The 22,820-nt window shown below is 44.0% G+C and overlaps 1 protein-coding gene across 3 annotated transcripts in view; it reads right to left on the bottom strand.

Annotated features, from left to right (window-relative positions):
• The window catches only part of ADAMTS18 (ADAM metallopeptidase with thrombospondin type 1 motif 18), a 103,728-nt gene extending 85,006 nt beyond the window's left edge, over positions 1–18,722 (bottom strand). For all 3 annotated transcript variants that reach the window (XM_081202688.1, XM_081202689.1, XM_081202690.1), the window contains exons 1-3: positions 18,598–18,722; positions 18,422–18,506; positions 14,134–14,450 (exon numbers count right to left, since the gene is read on the bottom strand). In XM_081202688.1, the coding sequence (XP_081058814.1) occupies positions 14,134–14,450; positions 18,422–18,506; positions 18,598–18,699 (504 nt within the window). In that variant the 5' untranslated portion in view covers positions 18,700–18,722. The remainder of the gene's footprint in view (positions 1–14,133; positions 14,451–18,421; positions 18,507–18,597) is intronic.
• Positions 18,723–22,820: the final 4,098 nt, after the last annotated feature.

The following is a 22,820-nucleotide window of genomic DNA, read 5'->3' as shown; positions in this document are numbered from 1 at the left end:
AATTATTTTTTTTAAATGAAGATTTCTGCAAAAATATGGAGGACCAAATTTAGGATTGGGAAAATGAGAAACCGAGAAACCAAAAGTGAAAGATTCATCTATCCCTACCCCACATTCTGTATACAGAAGCCAACTGGACTAGGCAATTGAATATTGTTTCAACATGGTGATGGGCAGGCAGCAGAACTAGTTTGCAGGTGGAGTCGGGTAGGTCACATGGCAAACCCGGCTCTGTACTACAATTGTGGGGAATGCCCAGAGATGGCTGGCTGGGGAAGTGGTTGCTACTGGGTACGGCAGAGCCACTACGCTAGCTGTGAGTCACTGTCACTGACTGGGAGGAAGCAGGAGAAAGGGGAAGCAGGTGGAGGTCAGCATGGTTCAAAACACACTGCTGGAGCTAATATGGCAGTCCTGCCAGTGTATTTGCCCCACACTGACCTCTCTGCTGGCTTGCCACTCCCCCTCTCCCTTCTGGTAAGCATAAATGCCCTCCAGGAGGCCAGTGCAGTAACTCCACTCCACCCAGTGGTTTGGGTGTTTGGATCTTAACTTGTCCTGCACCCCAGTTAGGCTTTGTTTTGATGCAGGACATGTGACCAGTGCTGCTTTAACATTAGCTTGTTCTTAACTCATGGGAAAATTCACAGCAGCAGTTCCCATTCAACAACCTTTGGGTCTGTGAATGATTAAACATGACTGTGATCAGGTCCACATGCTCGAATTTATTGTCTCATGTGATAGTGATAAATCACCCATGCAAATCACATATCAAGTTCATGAAATGGGTGTTGAGCACAATAGAAAATAAAGTGTTGAACAAATGGAGGCAAAGTGTTGAAGATGCTCCTTTCTGGAGCACCATTGGAACAAGCGTTCTCCCTTAGTGCCTTGCCTGAGAGCCCAGCAGTGAAGCGGCCTGGATCTCAGTCATTTATTTCTTTGTTCTTTTGCAGTTACTACTACGCTCTGGCAGCAGAGTCAATGCACTCTCGTCTCACAGGGAAGTAAATCTGGCAGCCGTAATCTCCAGATGGCAGACTTGGGAGTACATTATGTGCAACAGCTGGTTCTCTGGGTATGACTGTTGAACTTCCAGCCTACTTTCTCTGCTTAGTGAGAGCTCTCAGTCAGATGCAGCCAAAGAATTTCTTTCATCTTTCTAAGGCTGCAGTCCTAAAATGGGTGGTAGGAAGGAGAACCGAACCACACCAGTGAACACCCTACTAGCCTCATGTTGGTTGGGTGGAAGGGTATTCTCATGCTCCTCCATTTTTTCCCATCTATGATGGTGGTGGTGGTGATGATAACCTCCTAACTGAAATAATGACACAAACTATTCCAGCTTTAGGGCTAACATAATTACTTCCCTGATTTGGGGGCATATCAGGGGACTGTGGAGGCATTGGATCCAACGCTCCCCACCCCCCTGCTCTGGCTCTGGCATGCCTTCAGTACACCCCCACCATGCTGCCTTCTCAGCCCTGCTGACATCATATGTGGAAGAGTTGTAACTTAGTGGCAGAGAATCTGCTTTGCAGGCAGAAAAACCTGGCCCAGTTCCTGGTTTCTCCAGGTACAACTGAGAGAGAACCCTGTCTGAAACCTTAGAAAACCTCTGCCAGTCAGTGTAAACAATACTGAGCTAGATGGAACAATGGTCTGACTCAGTATCAGAGGTCTGACATAGTAGAGTAAGGCCTGTGGAAGAAGGAAGCATTCTATATCAGACCTTCTTCAAGTTTGAATCTCTCTCTCTCTCTTGTCTGGTGCTTCTTATGGCCCTAGAATACCCTCCCTGGGACTGTAGGATTGCAAAACCAAGAATCTCCACACTGCTCTCATTTATACATGCACATTATGCACATTATACATGCATATTTATGCACATTAGTATATGCAGATCACCAGAAATATGGGAACAGCAATGGTCATCATAGGAAAACACCGCTTGCCATTATTATTATTATTATTATTATTATTATTATTATTATTATTATTACATTTATAACCCACCTTTCAGTGCAAAGGGCACACTAACAATTCATTGTACCACAATACAGCAATATCACAGAAAAGTAGCAATCCAGAGTAGCAGAAACTAGTTCTTAAATCAGCCATCTTCATAAACTAGATAAATAAGCACCACAAAATAAACTCGCATTACACCAGTGAGGGTGGTCTTGGGTAGATAGGAAATAACACCATGAAATAGCATTGTTCTGTCCTTCATTTTATACAGAGGTTGTTTGCGAGCATTCAGTTTCTCCAAGCGACAATATGCTACCATATTTAGCCTTGCAAACTTTCCAAGAAAGAATTTGCAAGAACTCTGTGACTTATTTGAATAGCAGGTGAGTTTCATTAGCCCATTCATAATGATTGCTCCATGAACTAAAGAGAACACCCTCACTGCAACTGACCCAGACCACTGCACAGTGAGCAGAGACTTGTCTCTCATTATTCAGGGCATTTGTGCAGACCAGCAGAATAACAATATTCAGAAATTCGGTGCTTGGGTGCACTTCACAGGATTTCTTCAGAATCAAATTGGAGATTTATTCATGGATGACAGTCAGTAATCCCTTTATTGGCTCAAATTTCTCTTTCTTTCAGGAATATGTTGTTCTTGTTAATCTACTGTGATGCTTCTACATGCACTTGGCCCTTTGAGTTCAGCCTAAAAGGCTGTTACTCCAAGAACTGTAATCCCAAACTGAAGAATTTCTGAATGGCAGGCAAGGCGTGAGTATATTTATATGCATGAACTGCTGCTAATGTTAATAAGCTTCAGATATTTTAAGTCGTTGGCCTATATAAGAATTGCCTTGCTAGCAGTTGTGACCCATGAGGTGGGACAAAGCCAGAGAGCCACCCACTTGACACTGCTGATTACCTAGTTGGGTCTAGGGTGTGACAAGGCTGCAGTGAGGATAGGACTCCACTAGCATGGACCTGGTCTTAATTTCGCTTCATTATGATTAATACAAAGGAAGCTATTGAAATTAGAATCAGTGCCTGGAGGCAGTAATTGGTTGGATGTAGGCTAACAAATTGAGGCTTAATCCAGACAAGGCAGAGGTGCTCCTAGTCAGGAAGAAGGCAGACTCTTCAGATATTTTGAATTCTGGGGGTGTTCTAGGACTCAGATTTACACCACTTATGCAGAATTAAAGAACAGCTAGCCAGTGTTCTGAATCAAAATGATGTGGTCATTTTGTGGGGAACCTTTTTTCAATCCAAGACCAGTATTCTCTTATGGGCAACCTTCCGGGGTCACATGATGGGCAGGTTCAGACACAAGAGTATGCAAAGCAATGGATGTGGCTGTTAACTTTGTGCAGTAGGCTGCATTCAAACCATACAAAAGCCAGAGATTTCCATACACACCACATCTCTCCAGCCTTCTGTTGAGCAAGCAAGAGGCACTATCACAATTCATGCATTGAAGCCCAGCAGAAGCACTCAGGGAGGTTATGGCCTGGGGGTCAAACAGCGGATTTCCTTGGCCTGAAGTTACCCTATTTTTTTATCTAGGTGGTATGCACTGCTGATGCTTTCTAGAGCGATTTGGAATGGTGTGTCTTCACAGATTTGAGAAGCCCCATGCAACTTGATGAAAACAACATCTAAGCCTCCATTCATATGTTATCCAGCACCATGTACAGAAGGGACAGTGGACCCATACAGCTGACCCTGCCTTCAACATCCTACAACTTTCTGGTGCTCCAACATCTGTGCATCTCATATGGGCATATGAACAGGGAAAGCCTATGCATGCAGAGTTTTATGTGCATGGGATTCCACATGATCTGGAACCTTGTTCAATCAAGGTTTCAGATTTCTCTATGCAGATAGCCACACACAACTCTTTGTCAGGGATGGGAGACAGGAAGGCATGCAATATTGGGGCGGGGCTAGCAGCCTGGCCATACAGGATCTTCTGCATGGCCCAAACCATTTTGCCACTTGAGGAAGAGAAGGTGGCACCATCCTCCATCCAACATACAGAAAATGATTAGATTACAATCTTTTTTTCAACACAGGGACAGCTTTCTCCGAAGAGTAGCAAACTAACATTGTGGGGACAGCAGAGGCAATGCAGCCCACACAACTGTGTCCCACAACACTTCACCACCACTCCTCAGCATCTGCTACCTAAGGCAGTTGCCTAACTCTGTCTAATAATAGGGCTGGCCCTAAGCCTGCTTGAAAAGGATAATGCACGAAGCAAGCTCAAATCAGCTTGGATGCATGAAAGTAGGGTTGCCATTTTTCAAACAGTGACAATCCGGACAGAAAAGTTGTTGAGCTTTCCGTTGATGTTTGGCAACCCTATAAGAGTAATCCCAGGTGAACTACCATAAGTTAAGATTACATGTCACATCAAATGCTACTCCTACAAAGAGTCCTTGTTTAGCAGCAAAGACATGTGACACTGTTTGTATTGCAGCCAGAACTGAACTATCCATCTAGGATCAGGCAATGATTTGCAGAAGAACATCTTCTTTTACCTGCATATATCTAGCATATATTTTTAACTACCTGCAAAATGTAACCATGCTTGTTCTAGACACATACAATGATATATTGGAAAGACTTATCTCAAACAGATCTAATTCATCTCCTTGACATTTCAGGGCTGCTTCCCCCTAGTCTGCCCTTGGAGTAAGTGAGACATTTCCCCCCTTATATTCACACTTCAGAGTTGTGATTTATTTTCAACAGTACAAAATGTCTTATGCTATATTCAACTATGTTTGAAATCACAACATAGTCTCACCACTTTGGCAGATATATATCACAAATACCCCCTTGCAATGCATATTCATTTTAAAAAAAAAAATGTCAAAAGGTTGTAGAAACTTGTTCCACAGTCTGAGGTAGAAACCTATATCTTCATCACATTTATCATTACTAGGATATTAGTTCTTTTGTTCTTCTTTTAAAAGAGAAGCAATGTGGTATAGTGCCTTGGTGTTCATCTGTTGGGTTGAAAGCCACACATCATACTCTCAACAGGGTCAGTTCTATCATTAGGAAGAGTGAGGTGACCATCTCAAGTGGATGCTGAAGGACAATGACGGAGGACAGAGCTGTATGAGTTGTGTGGCTTGCCCTGTGCCTCCTAAAAAACAAAGCAACCGAGACCCTGATCCACCATGCTGTCACAAATGAAGATTTTTAGGACTTTGACTGATAAGCAGGACGACCCACCTGTCAATGATTTCAAGTGAATGACAGTTCGGTTGTGCCATCCACTTGCCAATGTCTTAGTCTAGCTTGCCATACTAAGAGGGTCATTGCCCTTGATCTGGGGTGCATTTGTTCACTGTCTGTAATCTTTTCAAGTTCTAAATGAATTACTACTTTGTAAAATCTTACAAAGCTTAACATAGACACTCTCTAAATCTCAAGCTCTAATATGCACATCTTTTTACAATGAATAATTTCTGCCTACAAATAACCTGCCACATCAACCCTTCCCCAGGAAATCCTCTCAGCACAACAGGTGCTATGCTTCAGAACTTGCCTTCCTAACTCAAATTTGTTCCCAGCCTTCTCATCTGACACAGTTTCCAACTACTGGCAGGTTTTCTAAATTTTGACTGTTTTTATATATATTTCTACCTACAAGAAACATTTTCAATTACAATATTAACTTTAAACATTTCCTGTGGTTTGGACTAGACTAATTTAAAGCATATGGGATTGATAATAACATCCTATATCCTAAGCCTCTTTGAAGGAGAAAAGAATTCAATGCAGAATTAGGAATGTGGCACAGAACTTAAGTTTATTTTCCCCTATAAGTACATTCCCATGCATATGTGTTTTTTCCTCAAATTAAGTATAAAAATTTGCAAAGAGAGATGGGGGTGGAGGTGACTGTTCTGGTTCTAATGCTAGGGCTATGATGATCTATTTATTCCATGAACATTCAGTTGGTTTGCCACTGGTAATTTAGCAGAAAGTGCATCTGTGGTCCCTCTAAGGACCAAACTAGACATGAGATCAGTGCTCAGATACTATCTCATCACCAGTGGTGAAGTAAAATTCAGCTTGCCTGTCCAGCCAGCTTCTGTCCATGGAATGCAGATGGGACTCCATCTTGTCCTTCCCATCAGGCAGCAACATGTCGTGGGCCACCCCTGCTCCAAGATTCTACCCTGGAGGTACCAGTAGCCCTGTACAGATGTTCCACAAATACCGTATTTTTTGCACCATAACACTCACTTTTTTCCTCCTAAAAAGTAAGGGGAAATGTCTGTGCGTGTTATGGAGGGAATGCCTACGGGTGGCATGCCTACGGATTTTCCTTCTCTAAAAACTACATGCGTGTTATGGTCGGGTGCGTGTTATAGAGCGAAAAATACGGTATATGGAGGGGGGTATGGATTGCATATGGATTTCCCACTCCGGATGTCCATGCATTTTAAAAAAAAAAAACTTTTTTGAAGGTCATAACAGATCTTTTATATGTATGTATAAATTACATGTGAATAGGGTCCAGAGCTGGATAGAGTAGGCTCAGTCTAGATTCCTCACTCTTCATGATTTTCATATGTAAAGTATGCACCAGGAGAGTTTGCCTTAGAAAGGCTTTTACACCTGAAACGCATCAGGCTTTTTATTAGTAAGAACTATCTCACTGATGCTAAGTAGGACTAGATCTAGCCATATGTCTAGCAAGACAATGCCAAGGCTGTCTAGTGCTTGGGCAAACCGGTCACAAAGATTGGTAATGTAACTTCTAGGGCACTGTTCTTCAACACTGGGTGCCCAAATGTTATTACATCCATCCAGAGCCAGCTTAATAAAGTAATTAATAATAATAATTATACCCCACCCATCTGGCTGGGTTTCCCAGCCACTCTGGGCAGCTTCCAGTGCATATAAAAACATAATAAAACATCAAATGTTTAAAACTTCCCAATACACAGCTGCCTTCAGATGTCTTCTAAAAATTGTATAGTTCTTTATCTCCTTGACATCTGATGGGAGAGCGTTTCACAGAGAAGGTGCCACTGCCAAAAAGGCCCTCAGCCCCTCCCCAGATGGTGTCCCTAATACAGGTGTTACATAATACTGGTTCTGATTTGTAAGAATTCAGTTTGTGTGGCAGCACCTGCACTTTGGTACTCCCTACCTACTGATATCAAGCAGGCATGCATTTCTTTTTGGCACTTGCTTAAAAAACTCTTGTTTAGACAAGCCTGCCTAGATTCTTAGAAAGTTGAGGTAATTTTAATCAGTTTTAATATTTTAACTTTTGTTATGTTTTAAAGTACTGTTGTCATTTTTTCTTGATTTACTTGTTTTATATTTCTGTAAACTACTTTTGAGGGTTTGCTTTGGTTTGGTTTTTTACAATGAAGCGGTGTGAAAATGTTATGAAATAAATAAATTCCCATTATCCTTCACCATTGGCCATGCTTGCTAGGGCTGATGGGAGTTGTAGTTTGGCAATATCTGGAGGGCCATAGGTTCTCCACATCTGGCCTAATGGTAGTACAAGCCATTTCCGGGAAGGTTTTACAGCTAAGCTGCATTGACCTTCAACAACTCACATTAACTGTTTTTCAGTACCTGTTAAATCCCCCCCAAAAAAAAAAATATGGAGAAGGAAGCCAAGAAGTACCTGCTTGATATTATTTCTCAACACTCCTATCATCGGCAAACCCATATATCAAGATTTTTCAAGAACTGACAAGTTTCTGTATTTGAAGACAGCATTTTTTTAAAAAAAAAGATTTCATTGTCAGCAACTGCAATTTGGCATCCCCTGTTATCAGTTTTAAACTGGAACGAAATTCCCATTTGACATGTTCCCTGTCAACATGACTGCCACCTTTGTAAAACTGATTTTTTTAACCATATATATAATTTTATATACACAGCATTCTAGTCTATTCCCTACTGTTTGAAACCAAAACTAATTTAGCTTTCATCAGTCCATAGCCAGTCAATTCAATGTCAGAGCGTATCAGTGCACAGTGCCTGCTGTGCACTTTAAATTCATAGCAGACCTGCCAAAAAAGAATTTGGCAAGAAAGCAGCAAAGTCCCTTTCCCCACCGATAGGATCAGAAAGGCAGACAGCAACATAATCAGTGGCTTTCTTATCCAAGGAATCTACACTCAGACCATGTCTACATGCAGGGCCGGCCCTACCATTAGACAGAGTGAGATAGGCAGCAGACGCCAGGGGCTGTGGAGCAGACAGAGCTGTGTGCGCCACCCAATCTGCCCTGCAACCCTAACCTAGGCTGCTTCCCTCAGATACTGTGGATGATGCTAAGCTATCATCAATGCTGAAGGAATATTCAAGCGCAAGTCCATTTCGTTTCTATATGTGGATTTGGAGAGGTGGCATCATCTTGTCCTTTACCTCAGACAGCAAAATGCCTTGGGCCAGTCCAGTCTATATGAAGTGTGTGTGTGTGTGTGTGTGTGTGTGTGAATGAATGCTGATTGACGGTTGGAAGAGGAATGAAAATAAGGGAGTTGGGGATGGAGTAAAGTAGCTGGAATCCCAAACATCAGCACACTATGCTGCAGCATTCTGTTGCAGGCCTCGCTTGTATATGCTAATGTTTGAATTGTATTATTGTTATTGACATGCTGATTATTTATTTGAAGTTATTTATTACTGTTATGCCTAGCATCTCCAGGCAGGGCTGGGGAAGACTTGTATCTGGAATCCTGTAAATCTGCTCCCAGTCAGTATAGACCAGGATTGGAAAACTGAACTGGATAGTGGGCCTGATCCTCACCTTTCCGATCCCTCATGGGCCAGGTTTGACATCGCAAAGATGTCAGGTGATTGCTGAGATTTCAAAGTACTATAAAGGCCTTGCAAAGAGCCCTGCATGGTGCTTTGAAGTGCAGCTGATTTGCAAGCAGCAGGCTTGAAAAATAGTGCACCAGCCAGTGACTTCAAGTCTGCATTCTGCAGGGAGTGGTTTCACAAGTGAATCCCACATGCAGAACTCAGCCATGCAGCTGATCCAGGTGCATCTCTATCTGCCCCACACTTGGCAACACTGGCATGTGGGACAAGTGGCCATGAGTTATGGGAAACAGTCATGGGTCAAACTGGGAGCCATGCTGGGCCGAATTTGCCCTGAGGGCCAAAGGTTGTCCACCCCTGGTGCAGACAACACTGAGTTAGATGGACCAGTTGTCTGACTCAGGATAAGTCCACTTCCTCTGCTCTTCTTTGAGTGGAGGACATAGCTCATTGTTAGATCAACTGTTTCAAGTTCCATCTCCTATAATACCAGAAAGTGTCTCACTTGGAATCCTGGAGAGCTTCTGCCTGCCAGTGTAGACAAGACAGAGCTAGAACGACCAAAGGTCCAACTTCTTATACCCCCTTTTTTTTTAAAGAACGGAGCATGATGGATATGTCAATCAATGACACATGGAGTTCAGTGTCAGCCTCATTGCAGAGTTGTAGTAAAGCACCATGTCCTCGGTCCTCCCCCACCCAGCTAGCTTATAGAGGGACTTTTCTTCTCTCTTCATAATCTTCTATCCAGGCAAAAGCACGAAGTAGACATCTGAACTGCTGAATTAGAGAATGCTCCCCAGCATGCTGCTCCCCGCACTACACACAGAGAGACCAAAAAACAAGTGAGATCAAAGAATCCCTGCAGTCTATTGAAATACAATTGCTTCCAAATCACATTGTGGTGTTCCAGGCTTAAAAGAATGGGTCACTGCCATTTTATTGTGGAGAAGCTACTGCTAATGAAAGGAACAATGGAAAGATTAGTGCTACCAACCATGTAGAAGCAACACTACTTTCGGTTTAATTGCAGTGAACAAAGCAAATAGGAAAGAAGGCTAGCCAAGTGACAAAACATAGTAAGGGAAGGGGGGTGGAGACACAAATGGTGGTTGTCCACAAGAGACTCTCAATCACAGCACAGGATTCCAAGCATATGGTTACACCCCTGCAGCCAGAATGGTGTCCTCCACAGCATGTTGAACTACAACCCCCAACATCCCTGATAATCAGCTTTGCTGTCTGGGGGCTGATGGAGTACAATGTCTGGAGGGTCCCACCCTTGATCAAGAGCTTTGCTTCTTATTCCAGGAGATAGGTCAGAGCTGGAGAACCTGTAGTTCTCCAGATGTTTTTAGGCTCGCAACTGCCTTCAGCCCCAGACAACATGCTCAATGGTCAAGGATAATGGAAGTCAGGAGTCCAGCAACATATGAAGGGTGGCAGGTTCCCATTATTAAGACAGGTAGAACCTACCATAATTGCCAGAAGCAGAGGAGTGGGACTCAGTAGGTAACAGGAGTGGAACTTCAGCGCCAAAAAGCCTGTTTGTCCTCTAAGCAAGGGTTGGTGCAGAGGACCAAAGCATCACATTAGCTACTCCTTGTTTACAGAATCTTGATCATTGTTATTGCATTGTTATTGCAAACTGATAGAAAAGTGGTTATTGACTTATGTTCTCCGTGCAACAGGTAACACTGAGTAAATGAAGGCATCTCATTCAGACCTGAATATGTAAGAACTGGGAACAGCTGACATTAGGAGCAGGACCACCAGGTGTGGTCCAACTCCTCATTCACTCACAGGGGCAACTTACAGCATCAAACCAGTGGTCCATCTAATCAAAGCATTGTCCATTCCAGCCTGGTTGGACAACAATTCCAGTCATCCCTGACCAGTGACCATGATGGCTGAGGGTGATCACAGTTGTAGTCCCAAACATCTAGAGGGCATCACTTTGGGGAGGCTCTGAATGCAGCTCTCAAAATATTCATATAGGTCTTTCCAGCCCTGAGACCTGAGGTCATTTTAAGAGATGAAACAGGGAACAAAACCTAAGATTTTCTGTGCACAAAGTATGTGGTCCGCCACTAAGCTATAACCTTCTCCCCAATCCTTTCTGACAAATCACTCTGAAGAATGTCTTGCATCTCCATCTCACGCTTAGTAGTAGAGTATTGGGCAACTTCATTTATTCACCTAAGAAAAAAGTGCTAGATTTTTCCCAATCCATTTTCATCAGTAAGAGCCAGGCACATTACTTTAATGTAACTGTCAGTATCTCATTCTTGTCTGCACTTCTGAGCTATATTTCAAAAGCTATTTAAAAAGCTTAATCATTGCAGTCTTTTCTGAAACCACAAAACATTCAAATCCACTCTGCTGCCAACATTGCACTCCAGGGATTCAATGCTTACTGAGAATAACCCTGGATGAAATCACACCAGGGCCACAGCTAATTTTAGTTGCATGTAAGTAATATAATAACATGCATAAAGGTAAAGGGACCCCTGACTGTTAGGTCCAGCTGCAGATGACTCTGGGGTTGCGGCGCTCATCTCACTTTCCTGGCCAAGGGAGTTGGCATACAGCTTCTGGGTCATGTGGCCAGCATGACTAAGCCGCTTCTGGCGAACCAGAGCAGCACACAGAAATGCCGTTTACCTTACCACCGGAGCGGTACCTATTTATCTACTTGCACTTCGAGGTGCTTTCAAACTGCTAGGTTGGCAGGAGCAGGGACCGAGCAACGGGAGCTCACCCCTTCGCGGGGATTCAAACTGCTGACCTTCCAATCGGCAAGCCCTAGGCTCAGTGGTTTAACCCACAGCACCACCCGCGTCCCATAACACCCATAGTTGTGTGTAATTAACATAGCATCTCATTCTGATATTGTTACCTTAAAAGACAGTGAATAGTAATCAAAGGTGGCCAGCTGAAAAAGGAAACAAGCATCTCATGCTTTGAAGAATTGAGTTGGAAAGGGAATTTCACCAAGTGTAACTTTACATATGCAGGACCCCTAGTCTCTTTTTCACTCAGCTACCCTACATGAACCTATTGCTAAGTAATTAATTAGGATTTGAGGTTTAGAACATTCTTTTAGCATATGTACCAATTTACTTCAAAACAAAAACGGGGACTCTTCCATATGACCTGTTTATTGAGCATTTATCTTGGTTTGCTTGCACAAAGCTTACACAGAGGTTAGACTATGCCTGGTCTTTACTGATTATTCATTCTGATTTGAATGCTGGAAAGTTCTGCAACATACAGTCATCTCATTTTCATTCACTATAATATGTTTGCATGATGCTTATATGTCTTCCTACTAATCCTCCCACACTTTGTAGTGCATTTCTCCATCACGTTCCTAACTACAAAAAGTCTGTTGTGTATTTTGAAGTGGATCTGGTGTGCTGGAGCAAAAAACACTTCAATACATTTCAGTTGCACAAACCTAAATTTCCAATGTGTTCTTGAATCCCTCCCACAAAATATGACAATCTGGATACAACCTTAACAGTATAATCATAAGAACTGGCTCTAAATGTTTGTTTGTTTGTTTGTTTGTTTGTTTGTTGCTATGAGTTGGGTCCAATGTTAGCTCTACTCAGAGTAGACTCATTGACATTAATGGAGATGACTAACTTAGGTCCATTAATTTCAACTGGCCTATTCTGTGTAAAGTTAATTGCATACAACCCAATGATTCTGACATTTTTGTAAGCAATTTCCACTCATATAATGCATTTTTGTATGTTATTTTCATGAATATATGCATGTTTACACACATTTTAGCCTTGTATATGATTTTTTGGGTACACAGCATCTGGGGACCCCACCAGAAAGATGCTCCATGCTGCTCTTTCAGATGCTCTGCTGAAATCAATGGGATCTAAGTTAGCTGTGACTAAATCTTTGCATTGATATCAATGGGACCCTCATCTGGATCCAACCCTATGTCTTTCTCAAAATAACATATCAGAAAAACAAAACATAATGTGGTACAGTTAAGAACACCCCTGAGCAGTTAAAGGGATGTAAAATTGCATGCACAGATGCCTTAATGTTCACACACACACACACACACACACACACGTGCAAGGGACAAGGATGTACCCAATATTATCAAGTCCACAGAGAGAGAGCTTCAATGACCCTGAATTCTGACACTAGCAGCCCACACTAATAACATTTTTAAAAGACTTTCCCCTCAAAAATGCAAATACCAAGGCAATGATCTAGAAAGGTACTGCAACAAGCTATGAATCCCTAGAGTTCTCTGTAGCTCTGCAACTTCTGCCCAGCCTTGCCTCCTGCTCTGCCTTCCTCCAGCCTGGTCCTGCCTTTCCTCACCTCTCACTTTGCCACCTTCTTTGTGGGATCCTGCACTGCGCTGGAATCTTACAGATACCAGCAGAAAGGAGCAGCTGGGGAGTGTATTGGATGATAGAAGGCGGAAGACTGGAGACACTGTTAGTTGGTGAACATCAACTATGAAGTTTAAAAAACAGGCTTCTGGGATGAGAAGTTTCTGCAGTTTACTAAAGTGCAGTCCCCAGTCAGTAGCATCCATTGTCCATCTCCATTCCCAGCCTCCGTGATTTCATCACACACTCCCCCCAAAATTATTCACATCCATAAAGACTAGAAACACAGTCTAGGAGTCTAATAGACAATTGGTTGGCACCAACTGCAGCAATTAAAAACTTGGACCCTTTTTTGATAGCCTATGTTCTTAGTAAGAGTGTTAGTCATGATGGCCATCAAATGAGTAGCCTCCAGTGAAAACAATCTCTATGCTTCCCTGCCCTTCACTGTGGTTCATGTGAGGAAATGAGAGCTAACAGCAGAAGAAGTATGAGCAAAGACTATACATACATACACACACACACAGGAAGGATCTCAAACCTTTCCAACCAGTTACACATATATACACTGTGAATATTTTGGGCAGAAAAGAAATTCCCAAGGATTAACATCTGCACATAATTGCCCTTAGAAGTACTTTCAGAAGGCTTGTCTTTTCAGGAACCAATCTTAAGATAACCACTAGTTTAGCACAGAAAGATATCATCTGTAATTATAGCTCTCTTGTTGAATATGATTACATTGGCAATACAGGTAATGGGGGTGGGGAGTTGGGAGAAGGATTGTATGTCAAACTGAATGTTGCAGGGTCATAATAACTGTGTCAAAATGAGTCCACCCCACCTGCATTCTCTTTAACAGGTTTAGGATTCCACTGTTCCCTAACGGAGTTCTTGGTACAAGCCAAGGCAATAAAGGAAAGGGACTGGAGGCTAGGTTACATTTAAGGGGACAGCATACACTTACCAAGCCTACGCATGTAGATATGGCTACTGAAGAAGAACTATAGTTCCTTATAAATCCCTGATAAAAACACTGTTCAACTTCATGTTCCTGAGAATGCACGATGCCATCTTCCCCAAGCACCTGGACAGTGAAACCATTGCCAAAAAAGGCTGAAAGCTGGAGGTCCAAGAGAAGTTCCTGTCCAAATGCTGAAAATTTATAGTGCAAGGAACTCTTAGAGCTCACGGTTGATCGTTTCCTTCTAGCACTGCGCAAAACATCATGCGTGATGTACGATCCACTGGAGTCCACTTCAACAGGGGTGACAAAGATGTAATCTGGAAAGGGAAAGGGTTTATTAGCCATCAGCCTTCATGAGTCAAGGGCATGCCTGTTCATTTATTAGTTGGTTAGTTTGCTTTCTTGCCTAAAAAATTAACCTCTGTAAGACATTTTTATGCAGCAAAGCAGGTTTTCAGTAGGGCACATTCGTTATCACCATTTGCAAAGTGGCACAGGGAGTCTGCAGTCTGTGTTGATACAGCCATGCATGCATAAATACTTCTAAAGCAATGTCAGCCGGCCCCACATGAATGACAAGGATTATAAAACTGGACTAGTTTCCTCTCTGCCCTCTGATCATTCCCGCCAGGAGAGACGGCTTGGCGTAGCTGTGAAGTTTCCCACAGTCACTTTGGAGAAGACATTTGTCACCACCAAGGTGTCATTTTTTTCCTCCCTCGTCCCTTCAATTAATTGATGACAAATGGGAAGGTGGCTTCCCCACCCCCGCGCAATCTCCCTGTCTCTCAAAAGCAGAGCAAAGAATACTGCAGTCCCAGGAGGAATTGCACACAATTTGTTCAACTGGATTAAAGGATTTAATTATTAGTGTCTCAAAGGATTCAGCGTTCTCCTCCACTAAACTCACCAATGGCAGCTTGGCTAGTCTGGTTTTTAAGGTTGTAGCTGACCTCCTGTTGAGAAAGATCACCTCAAACCTGCAAATTTTGCCTGTTTCTGCTAATTCAGCTGCAGTGTGATTTCTTGTTCATGATCAAATAAGCAAAGAAGTACAATGAAAAGATTGTGAGGCAATATACCTAGAACAAAATTCCTAAACCTGGTCTCCACTGCTGATCACTGGCATCCTAACTCCACCTGATTATGATCCTATGTGCATTTATAGGTCACAGGATGAACATGAAAGGATTACATATTCATGTAATACTGGCCCCAGGTTTCAGGTTTTGAAATTGAGACAAGGCACTACAGAGGGGTAGGTCCTCTCTCTATAGCACCCCCCCCCCGCTCCAAGACATTGTGGCTCACACATTTGCCTGCCCATTTTGGCAGGTGGAAAGTCTGAATTCATGTCATGGCTTGCATGCCTGGGGACAGCAGACGAGCATAGGCAGTGATAGCAAAGAAAATCAGGAGATGGCTTGGTACAGCAATGGGGTGCCTCTGGGTCCAAGAAACCATGCCCACCTGCCCTGAACCTGACATTCTATATTACAGCAGGTGTGCATCAGGTAAAGATGTGACTTCCTGCAAAAAGCAGAATTTGCAGGCATTGTAATCAGCTGATCAGCAGCACCTGCAACGCATCAGATGATTGGCAGGTAAGTGAACTAGCTCACCTGTCAAAACAGTCAATGGGAGTTAGAGGAGGCCCAGCAGGGTGTGTGACCTCTGCAGGTCTCTCTAGCTGGGTCTCAGAACTCTACCCAAGCTACTATCCCTCTCCTCAGGCCACCCCCCTCACCCCCACCCCCACTTTGCTCCTGCCTTTACATTTTTGCTTGGATGGAATGTATCCCTGAATTCTGATCATGGCTCTTGCTTGCCTGCAGTAAACTAGCCTGCTGTCCAAAGGTAAATCTTACATTAATTGCTTTGCTCAGTTTTGCCTCTGGTCCTGCTCACCACTGGAATAGAGCCCTCAGAAGTTTGGCCAGAAGGAATGAAAAAGGTTTCTGTAGAGGCTTAATTTTAGTTCTAAATGAACTGAGAACATTTCCTGGAATATGCCCCCAACTCCCCAGTGGTTGCACATTGTGGGGGAATAGCTGTCATAATAAGTATGCTTCTGTAGGAAATTCTGCCCTTCCAATTAAAGCATTTCTTTAAAAATCCCAGATTTCCTAGGAGTTCTAGATCTTCAGCAACATCTGTTTCCACATGCCATCATCATAATGGACTATATCCAAAGCTAGGCCTGTTAAAATTAGTGAAGACTGATTAATGTCAATGGGTCTACTTTGAATAAAACTGAGTTGGATACAATCCAGTGCTTTTCTTTATACCTTAATGATAATCTGAACAAGGAAAGCAACTGGCGGAGCACCTTTCTCTGCCAAATTTATATGGCAGGACAATTGCTAGAGATAGAGTTAAAGCAGTGCAGAATTGCTAACTAGCCCATTCTGCATTACAGGGGGTTAGACTAGATGACTCTTGGGGTCTCTTCCATCTCTACAGCTCTATGCCTCCATTAAATGTAAGCAGCAATAGGTTGCCTTTGTGTTAGACAGTGGAAATGATATATCACAAGCCTTTCACTTTCCAGTGGTGTTAATCAGTGGCAGAAGTTCAGGATGCTAAACAGGCTGGTAGCCAAAAATGCAAGCAGCTGCGAGAGGGAGGAATTCCCCAGCAAACAGACACAAGGCACACCAGGATTTGCCTTTCCCAATCCTGTGCGCACTGTACTTGTTCACACTCCCAGCTATCAAGAGCATCACGCTTCGATCTTCCTGAGCTACAGAACATTCACAGCTGGACATCCTGCTGAATCTATTTGCATATAGATATCCATACAGAACATGAGTAGGGTTTTTTTGTATTCTTCTGCAATATGAGCTGGAGCGCTAAAGCATGCCATGCAATTGTTTGTAACATTAACTTATCTTTTTTAAAAAATGGGAGCTTCGTCTTCAGTCCATGATTGCCTGCAATCACCTGTTCTCTTTGAAATCTAGGAATCATTGCCTGCCTGTTCACACACGTTTTAATACACTGCTACATTACATTAGCATTTCATTCTCTTTCTTTCATTTTGGGCAGAAGGCTGGAAGTGCTTTGAAAGTGTAAAAATTCTTTCTACTGAGATGTTTCAAAGAGAGAGAGAGAGAGACTTGATCTATTTCTTACAAATCCTTAAGCACATATTCTTTATTGTCTTCCTTTCTTTTCACACTTCTGACTGGTTTCTTTCCACATTGCTGAAAGAGCTGTGCAAAGAGACTGATATTCACCAGTTTTTGTTCACCAGTCAGCAGGAATGATCTCCACCTCTATTTCATTTACACAGAAGCAAGCCCTTCTGGCTCCAGTGACATTAATTTCCAAGTAGCCCAGTCTTTGATCCTCCATATTGAAACTAATGGAACTTCTATTACAGCTAAATTGGGTCTGAGCTATCAGGGTACATATTCTGTAATCCCTCCACCAAATTCTCCAGACTATTCCTATAGTCTATTGATTCTATAGCCATTTTAACGTTCTGTTGGACTGGATGACCCTTTCAGTCACTTCCAACTCTACAATTCTATGATTCCATTATTTAAACATCAATGGCAATAGCCATTAACAAAGCCGTTCTCCCCAAAATTGTTCAACTCTTACCAAACCACTAACACAACTGGCCATCACAATGTTTAGCCTCTTATTCATTTCTGTCTCAGCAAAGAAATAGTTAATTGCAATTATTGCATTGCTCACTTGTCACAACCCTCAAACGGTCCCATTTTACAGATGAGCCACACTGAGGCAATACATACATACACACACACACACCCCAGTGCAATCCTATACACATCTCTAGTCAGAATTAAATCCCACTGATTTGCGTATGGTTTACTCTCAGGAAAGTATGTATAGCATCACACCCTCAATTGAACTCCATAACCAAATCAGGATTTGAACACACCTGGTCCAACTTCCAGCACTCAATCCACCACAATGATCGAGTCATCGCTCCTTTTATGGAATCAAAGCATTGGTCCATCTAGCTCAAGAGCATTCACACTGGCAGGCAGCAGCTCTGCAAGACTTCAGAAGGGGCCATTCCTAACACTACCGGGAGATGCCAGGGATTGAGCCTCGGACCTTCTGCCTGCCAAGCAGGTGCTCTGCCCCTGAACTATGGTCCTTCCCTGCTGAACTATGGTTTGCACAGTGGCCTCCGGTGAAACTACTCCCAACCAAACAATATTAACAGTTTCCCGCCTCCTGCTCCCATGGGCTCCCGCACAGGCGAGAAAGAGGCTCATTCATTCGCATTGCAAGCGAAAAGGGTACGAACCGTGGTTGAATCCGCCGATGCCGCCGCTGTCACCGGTTAACGCGGCCGCCAAGGACACGCAACAGAGGCAGCACAGCTGCAGACTCTGCAAAAAGAGAGAAAAAAGAGGGGTATCTCAGGGATACGTGGGGAAACCTCGATCGGATCTCGCCCCGCTGTCTCCCACTGTCACTTACCTTTGCAATGCTGCCGAGCCAGAGGATGGTGAGCGAGTGCATCGGGGTGGCGTCGCCGATCGCCACGGGCAAAGTCCACAGGAAAAGCAGGAGGCAATCCATGGATTCTTCCTCTCGCCTCGGTACATCTGGGAAGGGGGCGGCCAGGAGTGCGGGGTGGGTGGGGGTGCGGTGGGTTTACCTGTCGCGGCCACCGCCGCTGCCGCCTCCAGCAGCAGCAGCAGACACGTGCAGCGGGAGATCCCGTCTCCTCCGCCACATGTTCGGGGAGATGGTCATGGGGATTGGCATCCCCCGCCTGCACCGCCCACCGCGGGCGCAGGGCAGCCCATGCAGAAAGGAGCGCCGAGGGGAGCCCTGCTGCTGCTGCTGCCCGCCCGCCTGTCTTCCCCGCCTCCTCCGCGGCCAGCGCGCAGCTTTTGAAATCGGCTGCAGCTCCGCCACCAGGACGCGGCGGCCCCAAGGCGCAGCTGCCCCGGTTCGCTCGCTAACTCGCTGCGCGCCGCAGCCCCCGGGGAGCGGGAGCAACGGCTCGGAGGGGGCGCAGCGATGGAGCGCACCAATCGGGGGTGGGGGAGAGACAGAGAGAGAGAGGAGGCTGCTTGGTGGCTCCGGGCGCTTTGGCAGCAGCGCCTGCTCTCAACTACCGGGGATGGGGCGGGCGCGGGGAGGGAAGAGAAGAGAAGGATCGGCCCTTCGCAGGCTCCCCTTGCTCTGGGCTGCTCTTTCCTGGGTTCTGTTTCTTTGATCTTCTTCAGCCATTGGAATCTTACTGTTCTTCTTATTGTTGTTGCATTGTATTCAGCCGAGCTCTATGCACAGTAGGCCCATTGGTTACCAAGGCTAAGTTAGTTGTGTCTATTAACTTCGACGGCGGAACTAGCTTTGGATACAAAGTGCTGCTACTGTGATCTAAGTGCTACTCAGAGCAAAGCCATTGGAATTAATAGATCTGTTAGGCATGCCCATTGATTTCAGAGGCGCTGCTCTAACTAGGACTAAGATTGGATATACAGTAAAGTATTAGCTTTAATACATCAGAGGAATGGCCATAACTTGTGTAATTGGTTGTAAATCACTTAGAATCCTAAAAACCCCTGTCTGAGACTTTGCTAGAGCTGATTGTAGATCAGGTGGCTATGTCGTGGCCTTCTAGGTATTGTTGGCCAGGCTAGCTGGGACTGATATGAGGTGAAATCCAACAACATTTGGAGGCAGCAGGTCAACCATCCCTGGTGTAGACAGTGCTGAACAACGTGGACCAATGTCATGACGTTGTGGCAGGTTCCTGTGCTCCTAATCATGGTCATAATGATCATCATCGTTGGCGAAGGAGGAGAGGGAGTAAATCGCAGAGCAGCTCTAAGCAGGTTCACTCAGAAGCATGTTCCAAACGTGGCTCATTCCCAGGCAAGTGTAAACAGGACTATAGCCAGGACTATTGGAGAGGGGGGAAGGTGGTCAGGGCATGAATGATGTTGCCTTTTTCTATGAGGATTTTTACACTGGCTTTCTTCATGGGCTATTGTTGATAGGTATGCCTGCCATACCTATGCTTGATTGGGGGGAAAAGGAATATCAGAAATGGTAACAGAACAAAATACTGTAAAAGCTAGCAAACACAGAACATTTCTAGAACATCAGCCAGCCTTGTCTGCAGTGCCAGTCTCTTTTTTGCTCAAATATTCCTTCTGTGCCCCCAGCCAAGCTTAAGAAGCTCTAGCTCCCTCTGCCTGCCCTCTGCTTCTAGGGTCTATGAGTTCAAGGTCGACTTCCAGACAACCTGTTTATTGAGCATCCATCCTGATTTGTTTGCAGGGGTTACACATCATGACAAGCAATTGTTATGCCACACTTTCCAGTGTGCACTTTCCATCACAGCAAATACAGTGGTACCTCAGGTTAAGTACTTAATTCGTTCCCGTGGTCCGTTCTTAACCTGAATCACCACTTTAGCTAATGCTGCCGTGCTGCCAGAGCACAATTTCTGTTCTCATCCTGAAGCAAAGTTCTTAACCTGAAGCACTATTTCTGGGTTAGCAGAGTCTGTAACCTGAAGCGTATGTAACCCGAGGTACCACTGTAGTCTGATTTTTTGTTGTCCACTTTTATTGTGCAACCTGAATTTGTTGGCATGAGCTTGACTCCCTCTCACAAAACAGCAACACTCAAGAAGGACCCTAATAGTATTTTGGCATCTTAAAGATAAGCAGATTGACAACAAGTCTATGCATGTATACTCAGACATGTGTTCTGTTGGATGAAATTAGGAGGACTTGCTCCAAGATAAGTGTATAATAGGACTGCAGCTTCATTGTGGCAGAAACAGTGATTAACTAGAGCCTTTGTCATAAACATTAATTTAGCAGATTTTTTCCCCATTGCCACACTTCATTTATTTAGAACTCCAAACAGCTTATTTAATGAGCATGCATCTTGATTTGCTTGCAGAAAGCCTATGAAGAGGTTAGATTATATCCAGTCTTTATTGAGCATCCATTCTGATTTGTTTGTGTAGAGGTTATATAAAAAATGATCGTTCATCCTGATTTGCTTGTGGTAAGCTTATGTGTGTTCCTGTTATTCATTCATTCATTTCATAGTATTCAATACATTTCCCCACCACTTTTCTAGCCACAAAATGCCCTTTTCTTTCTTTAGAGTGGATTTGTTGTACTAGGGTGGCAGTATACTTGATCTACTTAGGTTGCACAAACCTAAATGTGCTTGAATCCTTCCTGTGAAATAGTGACAATTCAGGAAGCACACCTTATTATTACATTTGCATCCCACACTTGTTCAAAGGAGCACAGCAAAGCATACAAGGCGCTTTCCCCACCCATTTAATCCTCACAACAATCCCCTGAAGTAGCAAGGGTCTGACCCAGTGGGTTTGATAGATGAGTGGCAATTTGAACTTGAGTCCTAGTTCAACACCAGGCATGACTCTGGAATGGGAAACCATCAACCATTCAACTGTGATTTACCGTATTTTTCGCCCTATAGAACACACCGTCCCATAAGGCGCACCTAGTTTTTTTGGGGGGGAAATAAAGGGGGGGAATTATTTCCCCCCCCCAGGCGCAGGGCTGGGGCGGGGGAAGCCCGAGCTTCCCCTGACCCCAGCCCCCAGAACAGGCAACTCTCCGCAAGCCGTGGGAGCCCAGTGCTGGCCTCCCGCGCTTTGCGGAGAGCTGCGTGAAGTCTTGGCACGCTGAGCTCAGTGCGCCCAGGCTTCAGCATGCAGGCAACTCTCCGCAAGCCGCGGGAGCCCAGCGCCGGGCTCCCGCGCCTTGCGGAGGGCTGCACGAAGCCTGGAGCGCGAGAGGGGTTGGTGCGCACCGACCCCTCTCGCTCTCTAGGCTTCAGCGAAAGCCTGCATTCGCCCCATAGGACGCACACACATTTCCCCTTCATTTTTGGAGGGGAAAAAGTGCGTCCTATAGGGCGAAAAATACGGTACCTTTATTCACAGCTGCCCCACACTGGATGACATCTAGCTATCTGGTGTGACCCCAAGCTTATTTATTTGTCATGCAGAGGATTGGCAAATAATGGCCCAGGAGATGACATCATCATCCCTTCTGTGTATATGGTAGCACTTCATCCTGGCCTGTCACTGTTCCCCATCACTGCTCAGTATGTGCCTGTTCCATGCAAAACTGAAATGAAAGAGTGACCGACCTTCACAACAGAGTGATAATTGGTGGCAGTGCTGTCTTCCTAGTTTTCCCATCCTAATTAAACATTTTTTTGTCTCACTCACTACAGATGTTAAAATTCATGAATGGGATGAAGTGGCTTCTAACTTGCGAAAACATATGTTGTAATAACTGGCTTAGTTTTAACAGTGTCATTTTTATTGGAAAAGATGAGCACTACTTCCCTCTCTGGAATTTGCCACCACTATCTGGACAAACATCATCCACTACATTCCCTACCAATCACAGATTTCTGCAAGAGATGGCATCAGAACTTGTCAACCACCTTAGGGAGAAAAGAATTCACTTTGCATTTTCATGCAAGCCAAATTAATTTGCACTTTCTGAACCAATAAACAATCTGAAATGTATTGCATGATGTAAAGTTCCAATAAAAAATTATGTATATCTGCACTTTTTGAATTTTGTGGTGCAATTCTCCAACCCCAAAAAAATCCAGTTTGAAAGGTGTTTGCAGAAATGCATATATTATTTATTTATCAATTATTAAATTAATATCCT

Source organism: Podarcis bocagei (assembly GCF_964188305.1).
Source record: "Podarcis bocagei genome assembly, chromosome: 7".
NCBI lineage: Eukaryota > Metazoa > Chordata > Lepidosauria > Squamata > Lacertidae > Podarcis > Podarcis bocagei.
This window is presented reverse-complemented; position numbering and strand designations above follow the sequence as displayed.